The 14271-nt window shown below is 42.3% G+C and overlaps 1 protein-coding gene across 1 annotated transcript; it reads right to left on the bottom strand.

Annotated features, from left to right (window-relative positions):
• Window positions 1-1854: 1854 nt before the first annotated feature.
• Window positions 1855-13383, bottom strand: LOC129135351 (olfactory receptor 51E1). The gene is made up of 2 exons (XM_003312878.4): window positions 13301-13383; window positions 1855-4856 (listed from the first exon to the last, which is right to left on the bottom strand). Exon 2 carries the CDS (start codon window positions 4815-4817, stop codon window positions 3861-3863), a length of 957 nt encoding a protein of 318 aa, XP_003312926.1. The 5' UTR covers window positions 4818-4856; window positions 13301-13383; the 3' UTR covers window positions 1855-3860.
• Between the last annotated feature and the right edge of the window lie 888 nt (window positions 13384-14271).

The raw sequence follows: 14271 nt of genomic DNA, 5'->3' as shown, positions 1-14271 counted from the left end.
CTCAAAAAAACAAACAAACAAAAAAGAATAGATGGTTCTATAAAAGTATACAATAAGGGTATCTTACCTGCCCTAAGGTGTAAGGAATGACTTTTCTCAAGAAATGATAATTAAGGGGAGGTCTGAATGTTAAAAAAATAATAACAATAACTGGGAAAGAATATTTAGGGGAAGGAGTATTAGGCATAAAAAACCATGTCTCCAAAGAGCTTGTAGAAGGAGGAAGTATGGTGAAATCAAGGAATGAAACAAAAGGCAGTGGGACTGGAAGTCAGTGAGCAAGGAGCCAGTGGTTGAAGAGAAGACTGAAAATAGAAACGGGCTCAACCAAAAAGATGGGAAATATTAAGAGTATTTTAAGCAGAGGAGAGAGTGGTTTTGACATGAGCACATTTGCCTTTGGAAAGATGGTTTTACACTGTGTTGCAGAGAATAGATTGAATTAAAGCTGTAATGCATGCAAATTTACCACTTATAAGGCTATCGAAATAGTCCAGATGAATTTATTGTGGCTTGGACTAGGGGAGTAGTGGTACAAATAAAGAGAAATATGGGATCAAAGTTATAAAAGCAGTAGAAATTATATAACTTTATTTGGAATTAAATATGAAGGTTAAGAGAAGAAAAAGAAAAGGCCAAGTTTCACTCCTAGGTTTGAGGCTTGCATGTCAGAATAAGTGGTGGTGAGATTAACTGATATATATGAAACATGAATGATGAATATAATTGCATAAAGAATATCATGAGTTTGATTTTTGGACACTTTGAGCTTGAAGCATCCAAATGGCTGGATTACACAGGCCATTGGAGCTATATGCCTAGAGCTCTAGACTAACCCGATAGTCTAGTCTAAAGATACAAATTATGTCACTGATATACAAATGGCAAAGTGAGTGGTGTGTGTGTGTGTGTGTGTGTGTGTGTATGTATGAATGCATAGGAATTAGAGGCCATTAACTCAAATTTTATAGACCAGCAACAAATACAAGCATTAATTGTGTAGGAATTAGAGGCCTGATTAGAGGCCCTTTTACACCATATTCTCTCACCAAGCAGAGTAGAATGTATGTGCAAAGAAACTGAGAAGTATGCAGAGATATAAGAAGAAAACCATGAGTGTGATGCCACAAAGGGCAAAGGAAGAAAATGTATCAAGAAAGAGAGTGGTCAACTGTGTTAAACGTTGTTGAGAAATCGGGGAAGATAAAAACTAAAACCTCAGACACACAGAGGTTCCTGATGATGTGTAGTAAAAGTTCTTTGGTAGTTTGACCAAGGCCAAAACTAAACTGGAATAATGGAAGAGTTATATGAGAGATGTGTAAGTGAAGGTAAGTTACAGATAACGTCTCTAAGAGATTTGGCTATTAACGGGAAGAGACAGAAGGAATATGAGTTCAGACAGATTTATACTGGTTGTTGTCATTGTTGCTTTTAATATGGAAAGGGACTTGAACATGATAAATGCTAGGAATGATTCATTTGAGAGAGTGAGGTTGAATATCTATGAGGGAGAAGAGACAATAATGTAAGTTTCCTAAGTAGTTGGGATGGAAGTGATCCAAAGCAAATTAATAGAAACCTGTATGAGACACAGCTTGATGTCATAATGATTAATAAGGACTTTGTGATACTTATGCTAGCATAAGGAAATATTTCCTTCTTTGATAAATTTATACCTCTTATGTAGGTATAAATATACCTCTTATGTAAGCATATAGGATGAAGAGCAGACTTTTCTGAGCCCTTCAGTTTTCAGTTATTATTTCCTTTAGTTTTCAATCTATTTATTCAACAACTATGAAATTAGTGTTTTATTTACAAGGCTAGAATGCTTTAAGAACAACAAAATCATTTTCAGAGACTTGACACAATAGTACTTTATTTTTCACTTATCCAACTGCCTCGTACAAATACAAGTGGGAATTGCAAATGACAGAGGTTTGGCTCTGCACAGTTTTTTTAGAAATCCAGGCTTCTGGTGATTTACTCTGTGTAACACATAGCTTCCCAAGTCACATTTAATGTCAACAGGAAAGGCTGCACATGGGAGGGTTTTATGAGCCAGGTATAGAAATTGCACATGTCACTTCCACTCACATTGGAAGTAATGGCTAGAATTTAATAATACCCAACTCAAAGAAGGCTGGAAAATTGCCTGGCTATGTGTTCAGGACAGAAGGAATCAGGTTTGGTGAAAAATAACCGGTGTCAAGCATAAGTACTATTATGTTCTAGGCACTTTGCTGGGGGATTCAATGATGAGCAAAGAGCAGTCAATGATGAACAGAGATGACATTCAATAATAAACAGTGCCCTCATGGGCTTACAGTCCAGCAGCAAATACAAGTATTAAATAGGCATTTCCAAATATGATATCCATTACAAAAGGGGATGAAAGCATGTTATAGGAATCCATATCAGGGAACCTGAGGATTGAAAAAGAAAATGAATCTTACCACATATATGATCACATGTTTTAGTATTTGTAATTTGAGTTTCTTGGTTAAGACTGTTGTCATATCCTGTTGAAGATGAAACCTATTAACCCTTGGTAATAGCCCCTCAGAAGCAAAAATGCCTGATTCCCATGCCTAAGTCAGATTGCTTTCCTGGTCTCAAAGTCCCTGTTCCATACTACACAAAGCCCCAAATAAAGCATGGTCCTGAAGATTCCCTCACTTTCCAGCTACGAGTCACACTCAAAAGGCCAATGTTATCTTCAACACCTGCCATTCCATACTTCCCATCATAACTGGTGGCTCCCTAACCTCGCTGCCTATCAGAATCACCTATGGAACTTTTAAAAATAAATAACTTGCTATAAGCCCTATGCAGACTTTCTGAATAAGAATCTTCCATAATGGTGAACCTAGAAATCACTTCTTCCAAGACACAGGTAATTGGCAATTGGACCAGGACAATAAGCAATAGCTAGTGGGATTAAAGCCATGATTTATGTTGCCAGGAAATTCCTAAATACAACACTGGATGAGTGAGAAGAAATTAAATACCTCCTCTAGAAAATGTAAGACTCTGGAAATCTCTAACCCACTACCCTGTTGGTCTCTCTAACAGTTCTTCCACATCATATGAGATTGGGCATGAAGTCTTTTTTTTAAAAATTTTTATACTTGTATGACCCCATTTAATTCACTGATCCCCACTGAACATCAATTTTCCCATGGCTACAATGAGGGTACTAATAATATCTTTGCCTAATTAAAGGGTTGACAAGAAAATTAAATAGGAAAAACAGTGTCCATACGCTGTGAAAACTCTCAGAACAGTGTGTCAACTTTCATTAACGTAGGTAAATGTACTCTTTTCAAGGCTTTACTTCCAATCTTCCCCTTAAGTGCTAGTGTCCAGAGGAAAAATTATTTCTTCTCTGTAGAAGTCATTTTGAAGACAGTATTTTTCTGAGATCCAATGTGGTTGGGAGTTCTGAAGAGGAAGTTATAGTTTTAAGCTAGATTATCTCATTTTATTATATTCTGTGTTTATTTTTCTTTGCCGTGCTTAGGCCTCTGGCAAATGTTCTCTAGATGTACCATTCTTATCTCAGAATGCTGTAAACCATCAGTAGAAGCAGTTTAGATTTGGACTGCATGGTAAAATGAAAAGTAATAACCCTCCAACCACAACCTAGTCAGGGTATTAATAATTATATGTAGCAAGAAAACAAAGAAGAAAATAATATTGAAAAAATGGAGATTCCCCAACCAGTTTCATATTTGAAGGATCTGAGTTGTATTTTTATTAAGGAAATTTTTTTTCTGAATACTGTCTTCCAAAATGTTGACATTAAAATCTGAATCAGAGGACTCTGAATGGAAAAGAAGTTTGATCACTGACACCTAGGTCTCTGAAGCGTGTGTGGCCACATGGAAAAGTCGAAGAATGCGCTGTCGAATCTCCTTTGTCTTCACTCCATAGACAATTGGGTTGAGCACAGGAGGAACCAGCAGATAGATATTGGCCAAGATGATGGGCAGGGGAGAGTCACGCCGCTTGCTAAAGCGGTGCACCATGGACAATCCAATGAAAGGTACATAGAATATGAACACAGCACACACATGAGAGACACAGGTGCCAAATGCCTTGGCCTGGGCTTCACGTGTCAAGCCCAACACAGTCTTAAGAATAAGCAGATATGAGAAGGAGATGAGAAGTGAGTCCAGGCCAATGGCAGAGATGATGACGATAAGGCCATAGACGACATTGACCCGGATATCATCACAGGCCAGCTTCATGACATCTTGGTGTAGGCAGTAGGAATGGGAAAGGATATTGGAGCGGCAGAAGGGCAGCTGCTTGATGAAGACAGGAAGGGGTGCCATCAGTGCAGCCCCCCGCACCACAGCAGCCACACCAATTTTGGTGACACGAGGCAACGTAAGTACTGTGGCATGGCGCAGTGGGTGACAGATGGCCACATAGCGGTCAAAAGCCATGGCCAGCAGCACTGTGGATTCCATGCCAGATAAGGAGTGGATGGCAAACATCTGTAGCAGACAAGCATCAAACTGGATGGTAGTGGAATTGAACCAGAAGATGGCCAGCATTTTGGGCATGGATGAGGTGGAGATGAGGATGTCAATGCCTGAAAGCATGCAAAGAAATATATACATGGGCTCATGCAGGCTGTGCTCAGTCCGCACAATGTAGATGATTGTCAAGTTACCTAGCACAGCAATAAGGTAGAGGGAGCACAATGGGAAGGCCAACCAGAACTGAGCCTCTTCTAAACCAGGGAGGCCTATTAGGATGAAGTATGTAGCACTGGATTCATTGCCATTGGGATCCACCATCATGAAGAAGCTGAACTGTGACCAGCACCAGGCAGGTAGAGGCTGGAATGCAAAGATAAGCCACTGTCAGATCCATAAGCATCCCAATACCTAACACCTCACTCTATCCTGACGTCCTGTTCTCTAACTCAAACTCTAATTCCATTCCTTATGCAAATTCTAATCATATTCTAAATGCAATCTCACATAATCTAACATAATTCAAGAACCAGACACAAATTCATCCAGTCCTACTTACTAACCCCATCTGTATTGTTAATCCTGACAGCAAGTGAAAGACTAAGACAAAAATTTTAAGCATATTCCAAATCATTTAGTTCTCCAAAGAAAGGCTACTGGCTGAATATAAAAGAATCTTAGGTGATAAAAATATCTCACCATTTCCTCTATCCTAGCTTACCTTTATGCTTCCCTATGCTTAATACTAACTGCAGTTCTAAGCATATCATTAGACTATCTTTAAGAAAAAATTCCAGTCCAAGTGTAACAACACTAGTAGTAACAGATTAATACTGAAACCTAACCCCATCATTAATCTAATGATCTCCCCAATTCTAGACTTAACCCTAACTTTAACATAACTTAATATTTGACCTTTTAATAACCATTTCAATCTTAAAGATCGAATTGATGATATTCAAGTCACAATTCATATTCTATTATGATAAAATGTAATCCAATAAAAAACTGACACTAAATTAATCCTGAACTCTAACTCTACATTACCTTCTTGTCCAAATGACCACCAAAAGCTTTACACTTGTCCAGACTACTCAGTTTATTTCAAATAAAGAATGATGGCTCTAGTGGATACCGTTGGTGTCCCAGCCAGACCCCATTCACAAAGCCAATGTAACCATCTCCCATCTGCACTGAGCATTGAGTGCTAAGGGCTCACAGCTCCCCTTCTTTCCAGACGATTGTCCTTGGTCAAATGGGAGGCACCTCACCCAGGAAGGTTACACTGTGCCCCCATGATGCACATCTAGAGGCCAGTGGCTGCCTGACATAAGGGGTACCAAAGGTGAGCCCCATTGCCTCTGGGTGCAACAAACACTTTGATGCAATTTGTACTTCAGAGCTTCCCAAGGAACCAGCCTGAGGCTTGTCTCCAGCTGAGACCACAGCCCTGCTTAGCTTTCTTCCCCTGCCCTACCAGGATTCCCTCCTTCTTCTTCTCATGGCCATGTACTCCCTCAATATGTCATTTGGACAAGAACCCCCACCTCAGGTTCTGCTTCTAGGAGACCCACCCAATCTAAGAAAGTGAGATTGATACAACTAGAATACTAACCCTGAGGGGTGATGGCATTAGAAGCACTGGAGGCATAATCAATCCTATAGCAGAATTCAGTCTGCAAACAAACTGAATCTGACTATAAAAATGATTTGATATTACTGAGGTGGAAAATGTCAGACTTGGGTCATCTCAGATTGTATGTGTCTGTTAAGAGTGAACTGATTCCCTCCCTCCCTCCCTTTCTTTCCTCCATCTACAAATATTCATGTGCTCCTACTATAGGGTAGCCCTTATCTTAAATGCTTGAAACCAGAAGTGTTTCCGATTTGGGATTTTTTTTTTGAATATTTGCATTATACATACCCAGATCAGCATCCCTAATGCAAAAATCTGAAATTTGAAATGCTGCAGTGAGCATTCTCTTTGAGCATCATGTTGGTGCTCCAAAAGTTTCAGATTTTGGAGCATTTCAGATTTTAGATGTTTGGATTAGGGATACTCAACCTGTATTTATTAGATCATGTGTATTGTAGTTTTTACATAGATTTGGCCCTTGAATGTTTGAGAGCTGGGATAGGGGTTTCTGCACTGGTTACCAGAAAGCAGCTGAGCATAAGTCAGAATTCATGGCCAGCATCAGGAGAGGTCCCATGGGCTCAGGGTGTGTCACAAATCTTTGTACCAGCATCAAGCGGTCACCCAGAGGTTTCCTCAGACCAGATAGAAATTAGTGGGAAACAATGGGAGCATGAATAGTAGAACAGAGGGTGAGAGAGTTTAATTCAATCTGCTGGGAAGGGAAGGTTTAAGGCAGATAAACCATATTTAACCTAGAACTTCAGGCAAAGGGCTGAAGTCATCAATGTCCCTTCTCGCTGCTGCAGCTTCTCTGCAGCATGTGGCACCAGGAGCACTTTCCTCCTTCTTAGAGCTTCTCCCTCTCCTTTCTGCTGTTCCTCGGCTCTCTCTAATCACTAATTGGTTTCGTTTCTGGATCTTCACTCTCCTCTCCAAAATTGTATCTTCAGTGCTCTTCCTGTTCTATATTCTCTTCCTGGGCCATCTCATCCCCTTCAGTAAATCCATTTTTGTTATACAAACAATTGATCCCCAAACCTAGTTAATGAACCCTGAATTCTCTTTTGTAATCCAGGTTCATAATTCGGAAGACTTACTAAAAGGGTTCACCTAATCGTCTCTCAAGCACATCAAACTCTCCATGTTCAAAAAACAAACTCTTTCAGAGGCAGTATTATATAGCCATTGAAACTATGATCTTTGAAATCAACATGCATTCTAAACCCAGTCTAAAACCTCTAGAGCTGTATGATCTGGGGTAAATCATTTAACCTTTCTAAGCCTCAGCATCCTCATCATTAAAATGATTATAAGAGTCCCTGGCTAATAGGGGGTCAATGTGAAGATTAAATGAGATGATAAATGTAAAGCACTTAACACAATACCTCACACATAGTAAGTATGCCAAAAATAATATCTGTTGCTGTTAACCATTTTCCTCCAGTGTTTCTTGTTTTCTGTTATGGTGGCCTGAACCATCATACAAGCCAGGTTCTCTGATCCTGACTGCCACGTCTCTAGGGTAACCTTCCTCATCCACAAAGTCCCAACAATCTAACCAGATGAAACCAACTCGCTCCCTATTATTTTAAAAAATACCCTTGAAACTCCAAATTGATTCTAGAACAAAGACTAAACTTCTTATGACATGGCTAAAGGTCTGACTTTCATCGTCTGGGCCTGGGTTCCTCCCTCACCACTCCTCACCATGATCCCTATGATCTAGCCACATTGAAGTTCATGCTATTTCACAAATATAGCCTTGATTCCCATGACTCTGTGTCTTTCTGTCTTTTTTTACTTCTCATCCCCTTGTCAAGAAAAACTGTTCCTCCCAGATCTTCCTCCTTGACTTCCCACACTCATTGTTCACTGGCTTACTGTCTCCTATACTACTTTTCCTAAGCCTTTTTTACCTAGGCATAATTAAATGCTTACTGTTCTGTGCTCAAAAAGAACATTATTTAGGTCTTTTTAAAGTATTTACCCTCTTGATAGTAGTAACTATAATTATCGCTATATTTTCCCCTGAATTATGAGCTCCTGAACACCAGGAACCTTATTATATTTATTAAGTGTTTAGTTAATGCTTTGGAAGATGAAAATGAGTTTTATCAACAGGAGAGTCTCTTAGTATACATCTAGTGAGGGTAACACAGCCAAGGGCATAGTTAAGACTGCTTGTTATCTGTACTAGAGAGACTTTTGAGAAGGATGAGATGATGTTTGGAAGGTCAGTGCAGAGTAATTTTAATTTTGTAAAAATAATCTTTAGGGTCAAACAGAAAAGTCCTTTCTTACCCAAGGAGCTGGAGGGCCAGAGAAATATGTATTAAAAAAAACAGAGCAGCTGCAAGGTCTTGGTCCTAATAAATGCAAAGTGGACATGCAGCACAATTTGTGCCTAAGAGCAGGATAGACCTAAGATCCCTCACCTGGAAACACTGGCAAGAAGGTTCTGGTACTCCAGAGGGTCAGATATCCATGCTATCCATCAGTTTTACATGAACAGATATGGCAGAGCAGGTTGATACTCAGGATTTAAAAAATGTGCTGTCTTAGGAAACACACCGGGAAAGAACTCTGGCTGGGCATATGCAACACTATTGCCTCTGAAGGTAGAGTGATGTGGTGAGCAGAATCCTGGGGCTTAGAACACAAGTCTTGGCGCTAAATAAATGCAGTGAATAATAATAACTGCATAGTGCTGCTGTGAAATTGTATGAGATAAGGCATGTCTAAAGAAATTGTAAAAACCAAATCGGAGTACACATAGTGCATTGTTTTCCACAAAAATGGGCAACAAGGTCTCTGAAAATGTATGAAATTTCATATACTTTTCAATTCCCCAAATTTGTCACCTTAATCACCACTTGGCCTGTATGTACACACTCATACACACACATATTTACTAGCAGTCAATTTCTCACAATAGCAAGACTGGGCACTGATACAAAGATACCAGAAATCAACAAAAGGAAGATTCAGCTGGCCTGGGAAGGAGGTGCCTAGGCAGTATAAAATGGGCAGCTATCGCTGGGGCTAAAATATCAGCCTGGACTCCAGAAGACTACAGCGGAGAGAAATGAATGGATGGAGAAGGAGCCAGCCAGAGAGCTCAAGTGCCACCGTTCAGACTGGCCAGCCCTGAAGCGTCCCGATGTTCAACAGTCCCTCCACGAGACAGGCAGAGGGACCAGATGACTTCCAGGTGTCCTTCCAGCTTGAGCAGCTGTTAGTAATTAAAACTCAGTGAGATGGTTTTGAGCTCTGGAGGAACTTGGAACTAAATTATTTTGAAAATAAGGCACAATCAAGAAAAAATAAACTAACAACACATTTTTTTATTTTTAGAAAACCCACACATTGCTCTAATCCCCAAGGAATAGCCCTGTGCTGAGATTTTCTATGAATAAGTTGAACTATCTTAGCAAGTTCCAGGAATGTTTCTTCAGGAACTATGAAGGACATCTTAACCTTTTCTCAGGAATAGGGGAACAGGAGCTCCCAGCTGTAAAGACTGGAAATCCACGTGGAGGCCTTCAGTCCTCTCCCTTCCTTCCCCCGGGCTTCAGAACTCTGTCTCCTAATGCCAGCCCAGCCCCCCTCACCAGCCCATCCTCACATTCTTCCCTAGAACTCCTTCTCATACACCCGTGAAAAAGCAGTCAGAGAGATAAACCAGACAGCAGGAGAGAAATGAAGGGATGGAGAGGAAGCCAGCCAGAGGGCCCAAGTGCCACCCTTCAGACTGGCCAGCCCTGAAGCATCCCAATGTTCCACAGTCCCTCCACAAGACAGGCAGAGGGACAGAAGACTTCCAGATGGCCTTCCAGCTTGAGCAGCTGTTAGTAATTAGAACTTAGTGAGATGGTACTCCAAAGGTGTACTATTAGCCTATTAGCCCTATCTCTTCTGACCCAAGAGAACAATGAGGTCACCTTTAACCCTGATTTTGTTGTTTTTATAATATGAACATAGATTATTGAGCACCTACAAAATGACAGAAACTATACAGTGCCATCTGTATAAATATTATCTCTAATCTGGGAACAGCTCTGCAGAAGGTGAGGGTGTTTAATTCAATCTGCTGGGAAGGGAAAGTTTAAGGCAGAGAAACCGATTTAACCTAGAACTTCAGGCAAAGGGGCCAAAGTCATCAACATCCCTTCTTGCTGCACGATGGATCCTCTCTATATTATGGGTGAGTACTATGGATCCTTTCTATATTATGGGTGAGAAAACTGAGGCTCCAAGACATTAAATAACATAACCAAAGTTTAACAGGTGACTGGCAATGCAGAAACTTAACCTAGATAGTCTCATACCAAGGCCTATACACTTTCCCTCATTCTAGGCTGCCTTTAATTTTGCTGCACCTTCTGAAAGCTAATAAAATCCACCCAAAAGGCAAGGTATAAGAAGGGCTTGGTAAGTAGCACAGCTGTCCTGGGTATACTCTTAGAAGGGAAACCAAGAGGGCTGCAAAGAAGACTCTTCTGCACTGGAACTTGGGACACTCACCTCCTCTTTCAGCCCTAACTCCAAAGGCTGTGAGGTGGGTAGGCCCCACAATGGAGATTAAAAGGCTTGTCCTCTACCAAGTATTTCCTTATTATCTAATTAGAGCCTCTCATCCACCTGTCAAGCAGATATCATTAATCCCATTTGACAGATAAGGAAGTTGAGGGTTAGTTAGAGCCCTTAGTGCTAAATCCATTGCTTTACAATATGCCAAGCTACTGCCCTACCCCTCTCCATGTCTCCTTAAGAAGGGACTTCGCTTTGTAAGCACTATTTCAATATTAATCTCTCAGGAATTCAACACTGACGACCCATGAGTCCAGGGGCCCCTCTCGGACTCAGGACACATGACCAGCTCTCCCCACTTAGGTTCAGTGTGGAAGGAGAACCAGGAGGAGATTCATTGTCAGTGTCATTATCTGGGCTAAACACACAGAATGTTTCATGCCCAGAGCAATGGAGTGAGGGCCTCTGGCGCTGCTGTCAGCCTCTGGGAATATTTAGAAAAGAATGTCCCTGGAGAGAAGCCCAGACATACCTGGGAGCCTCTGGCTCCTCATCCCAGGCACAGAGAGGGAAGGCAGACCTCAGGGGCAATGCTGTGGCTGGCAAGGACTGGAGGAGCTTGTCACTTGATTCTTAAATAGAGTCCCTTCCCTAACACTTTAGTGAGGGTAGTAGCCCCAGAATGACTTCCACTCAAATTATCTGCATCCACTGTGCCCCACACCTTGCTTGTATTTAATAAAGCAGATGAACCCTTGCAAGGTGTTGGCCACTCTTCTTAAAATGGCCAAGATGAAAATGGAAAGATGAGAGAGAGCAATTTCTAATTCCCAAAAAGCAAAGTGAGCCCTCACCCCACCCTGCTCACTCAAGTCAGCCTGACCACCTAAAATCACCCCTAGGCAGAGTTCCTAGGTTTCAGGTCTCTGCTCCTCCACTTCCTGAGTAGGACCAGATAAGTGTTCTAAAGATCTGCAAAGCTGCACCTAGTTACCTGTTCCCTGTAGAGCTATTCTGGCTGCAAGCAAATGTAAGGCAAGGGAAATGCCCAAAGTGGGATTTTGATCAGTGTACTCATTTTTTCAACAATCATTGACGGACTTCTGTGCCAGAGTCCACTGAGTACCAGAGATATCGTTCCAGCCTTCCAAGGATGGGGAGAAATTGAGACAAATATGCAGCCATCACAGCACATTATGATAAATTCTGGACAAGGGTAAGCAAAAGGGCCTCAGAAGCAAAGACAACAATAGCTCAGCAAGCTTTTTAGGTTCCAAGGGCTTCCCTGAGGAGGTGACATTTAAGCCATGGCAGTGGCGGGACCTGCTGCAGGCAGGTAATGGGGCAGCGGCACAGGAAGTTAATGGGGCGGGGCACAGCAGCATTCGGTTAGACAACAAAAACATATTGAGTGTCAAAAACTGGAGATGAAACAGTAGGTAAATCAGACAAAATGATGGCTTTTATGGAGCTCATATAACATGAGGCCAATAATGAGAAGTAAACAAATAAAATTTCAGTTGAAGATAAGGGCACGAAAGAAAGACAGAGTGATAGGACAGAGGAAGATGGGTGCAGGACACTCATACTGGAGACAGGGGTCGGGAAAAGCCTCTCTTAAGGATGTGACATATGATGAGAAAACACCAGCCATTCTAAGATCCAGGGAAAGTGCATTCCAACCGTGGGAGACAGCAAGAGAAAAGCGTCCCCCAGCAAGAATGATATTGGGGGATTCATGGAACAAAAGGAAGGGCAAGGTGGCCAGAGCATCAAGAGCACAACAGAGTTTGAGAAGATGAGGTGGGAGGAGGACAAGGACCTCATCAGGTAACAGGGTCTTGCAGGGTATGGCAAGGAGCTTTGGTTTAATTCTGAGTGACTTGGGGGAATTTCAGCAACAGACCTTATCTAGTTTGTTTTTAAAAATACATCCCGGCTAATACAAAGAGCCAGAGAGAAAGAGAACAGACCTTGTTTGGAAAGCTGAAAGTGACTTAGTGTAGCTAGGGTAAGGAGTACAAGGCAAGGGGTGCTGCCGTGTGGACACTAATCTACTTTTTAAATGGGCTGAAGACTGAATCCTGATCCTAGACACAGACCAAGCTGAGATCGGAGCCCCAGGAAGATTACTAAGTCCCAGTCTCAGCCACAGCCTGACTCCTGATGTACAGCATACGATGAAACCAACCTCACTCAGAGCCCCACTTCCACCCCAGCTGCAGCCTCATCCCCAGTCATAGACTGAGCTTCAACCACGTTCACCCTGCTCACACACCAAACCCCAACTCAACCCCAATGCAGCCCCAGTCTAACCCCAGCCCAGCCTGTCCTCTGTCCTCTGTCCTCATTCACATCAGCCCCTGCCAGCCTCTAGATGGGCATACTAGTAAACTAATCACTGAAAAACTGCTTGAAAACTACCCTTAGGCTACCTCCAGCACCCACATGCTTCTGTTCAGCACACAAACCTAGAGATCACTGAGGCTGCCTGTCCTTTGAGTCAGGGGCTTCCTACACATCTCCCACTTCTGGTTCTTCACAGCCTGGCTTCTCATGCACTCAGCAAGTCTAACAGGAGACCCCTAGCTGCAAGTAACCCATGCACCTGGACATGCCCCTGGCCTCCTGCACTCACCTCAACCGTATGGAAGGAATGTGTGACCCCCTTTGTCCAGTCTTCCTCCAGAAGAGGTCTGGCAGGCTGCACTGAAATACAACCTCTCTGTCTCCGCCTACTCCCTTGGACCTCCCTGGTCAGGGTTATTTATTCTCTGCCTCACCCTCTCCCTCCTTCTGCTTCTTCCTGCAGGGTGGGGCAGAATGCTGTCCAAAGGGTACATCAGCAGGTACCCCTCACTAGCCCACTGTGGTCCTGGACTGCTTCTCAGCTTCCGTGCCCTGGGAGGATATGCCTGGGGGTATGGGGAGGAGAGGCAATGGGGAAAGGGATCTCTAGAGTCCTCCCCTGATGGGCTGCTGGGATCCTCATGCCAACTCCCAATGTGAAGGATAGATAGGGAAAGTGAGTAGAAAAAAGCTAGAAGAAACTCATTAGTGTAGTCTTCGTGACGGTCTTTATCCAAGTCTCTTCTCAGGTTTATCAAACTCAAACAGGAGAATGGCAAAGGAAGTTTGCAGAGACACTCCACGGTTAAGTGTCAGCCCATTTCCATCCTGAAGTGTTCTTTCTGTCCTCCCTTCTCTCATTTGGGGGACACTGTTTAGGTCCTTGCTAAGCGTGGAATTCACTGGGTCCATCCTCCTTTTCCCAAAGCCCTAGGGCTACATCTTTTTTTTTTGTCTCCCAGGCTCTGGTCCCTGTGTCTGGATAACTTATAACCAAGGTCCCCAGGGACAGTGCCTCTGCCGTCCACTCTCTGGCCTTGGATTACTGAACTTCTGGCTGAGGACAGAAACGTGGTTTCTTTAACCCTCCCTACCCCAACACCAGCCATGTAAGACCAATGACATCTGGTTTCTCCCTTAAGGGCAAAAATAGTCAGAGAACATTTTAGAGAGTTAGAGAACAATTTGAATGTAAAACTAAATACCTCGTATTTTGAAATAAGTAAAAACTACATCTATAAATAGAACAACATGATTTTT

This window comes from Pan troglodytes, chromosome 9 (assembly GCF_028858775.2).
Source record: "Pan troglodytes isolate AG18354 chromosome 9, NHGRI_mPanTro3-v2.0_pri, whole genome shotgun sequence".
Lineage (NCBI taxonomy): Eukaryota > Metazoa > Chordata > Mammalia > Primates > Hominidae > Pan > Pan troglodytes.
Note: the sequence above shows the minus strand (reverse complement) of the source record. Positions and strands in the feature narration are given on the sequence as shown.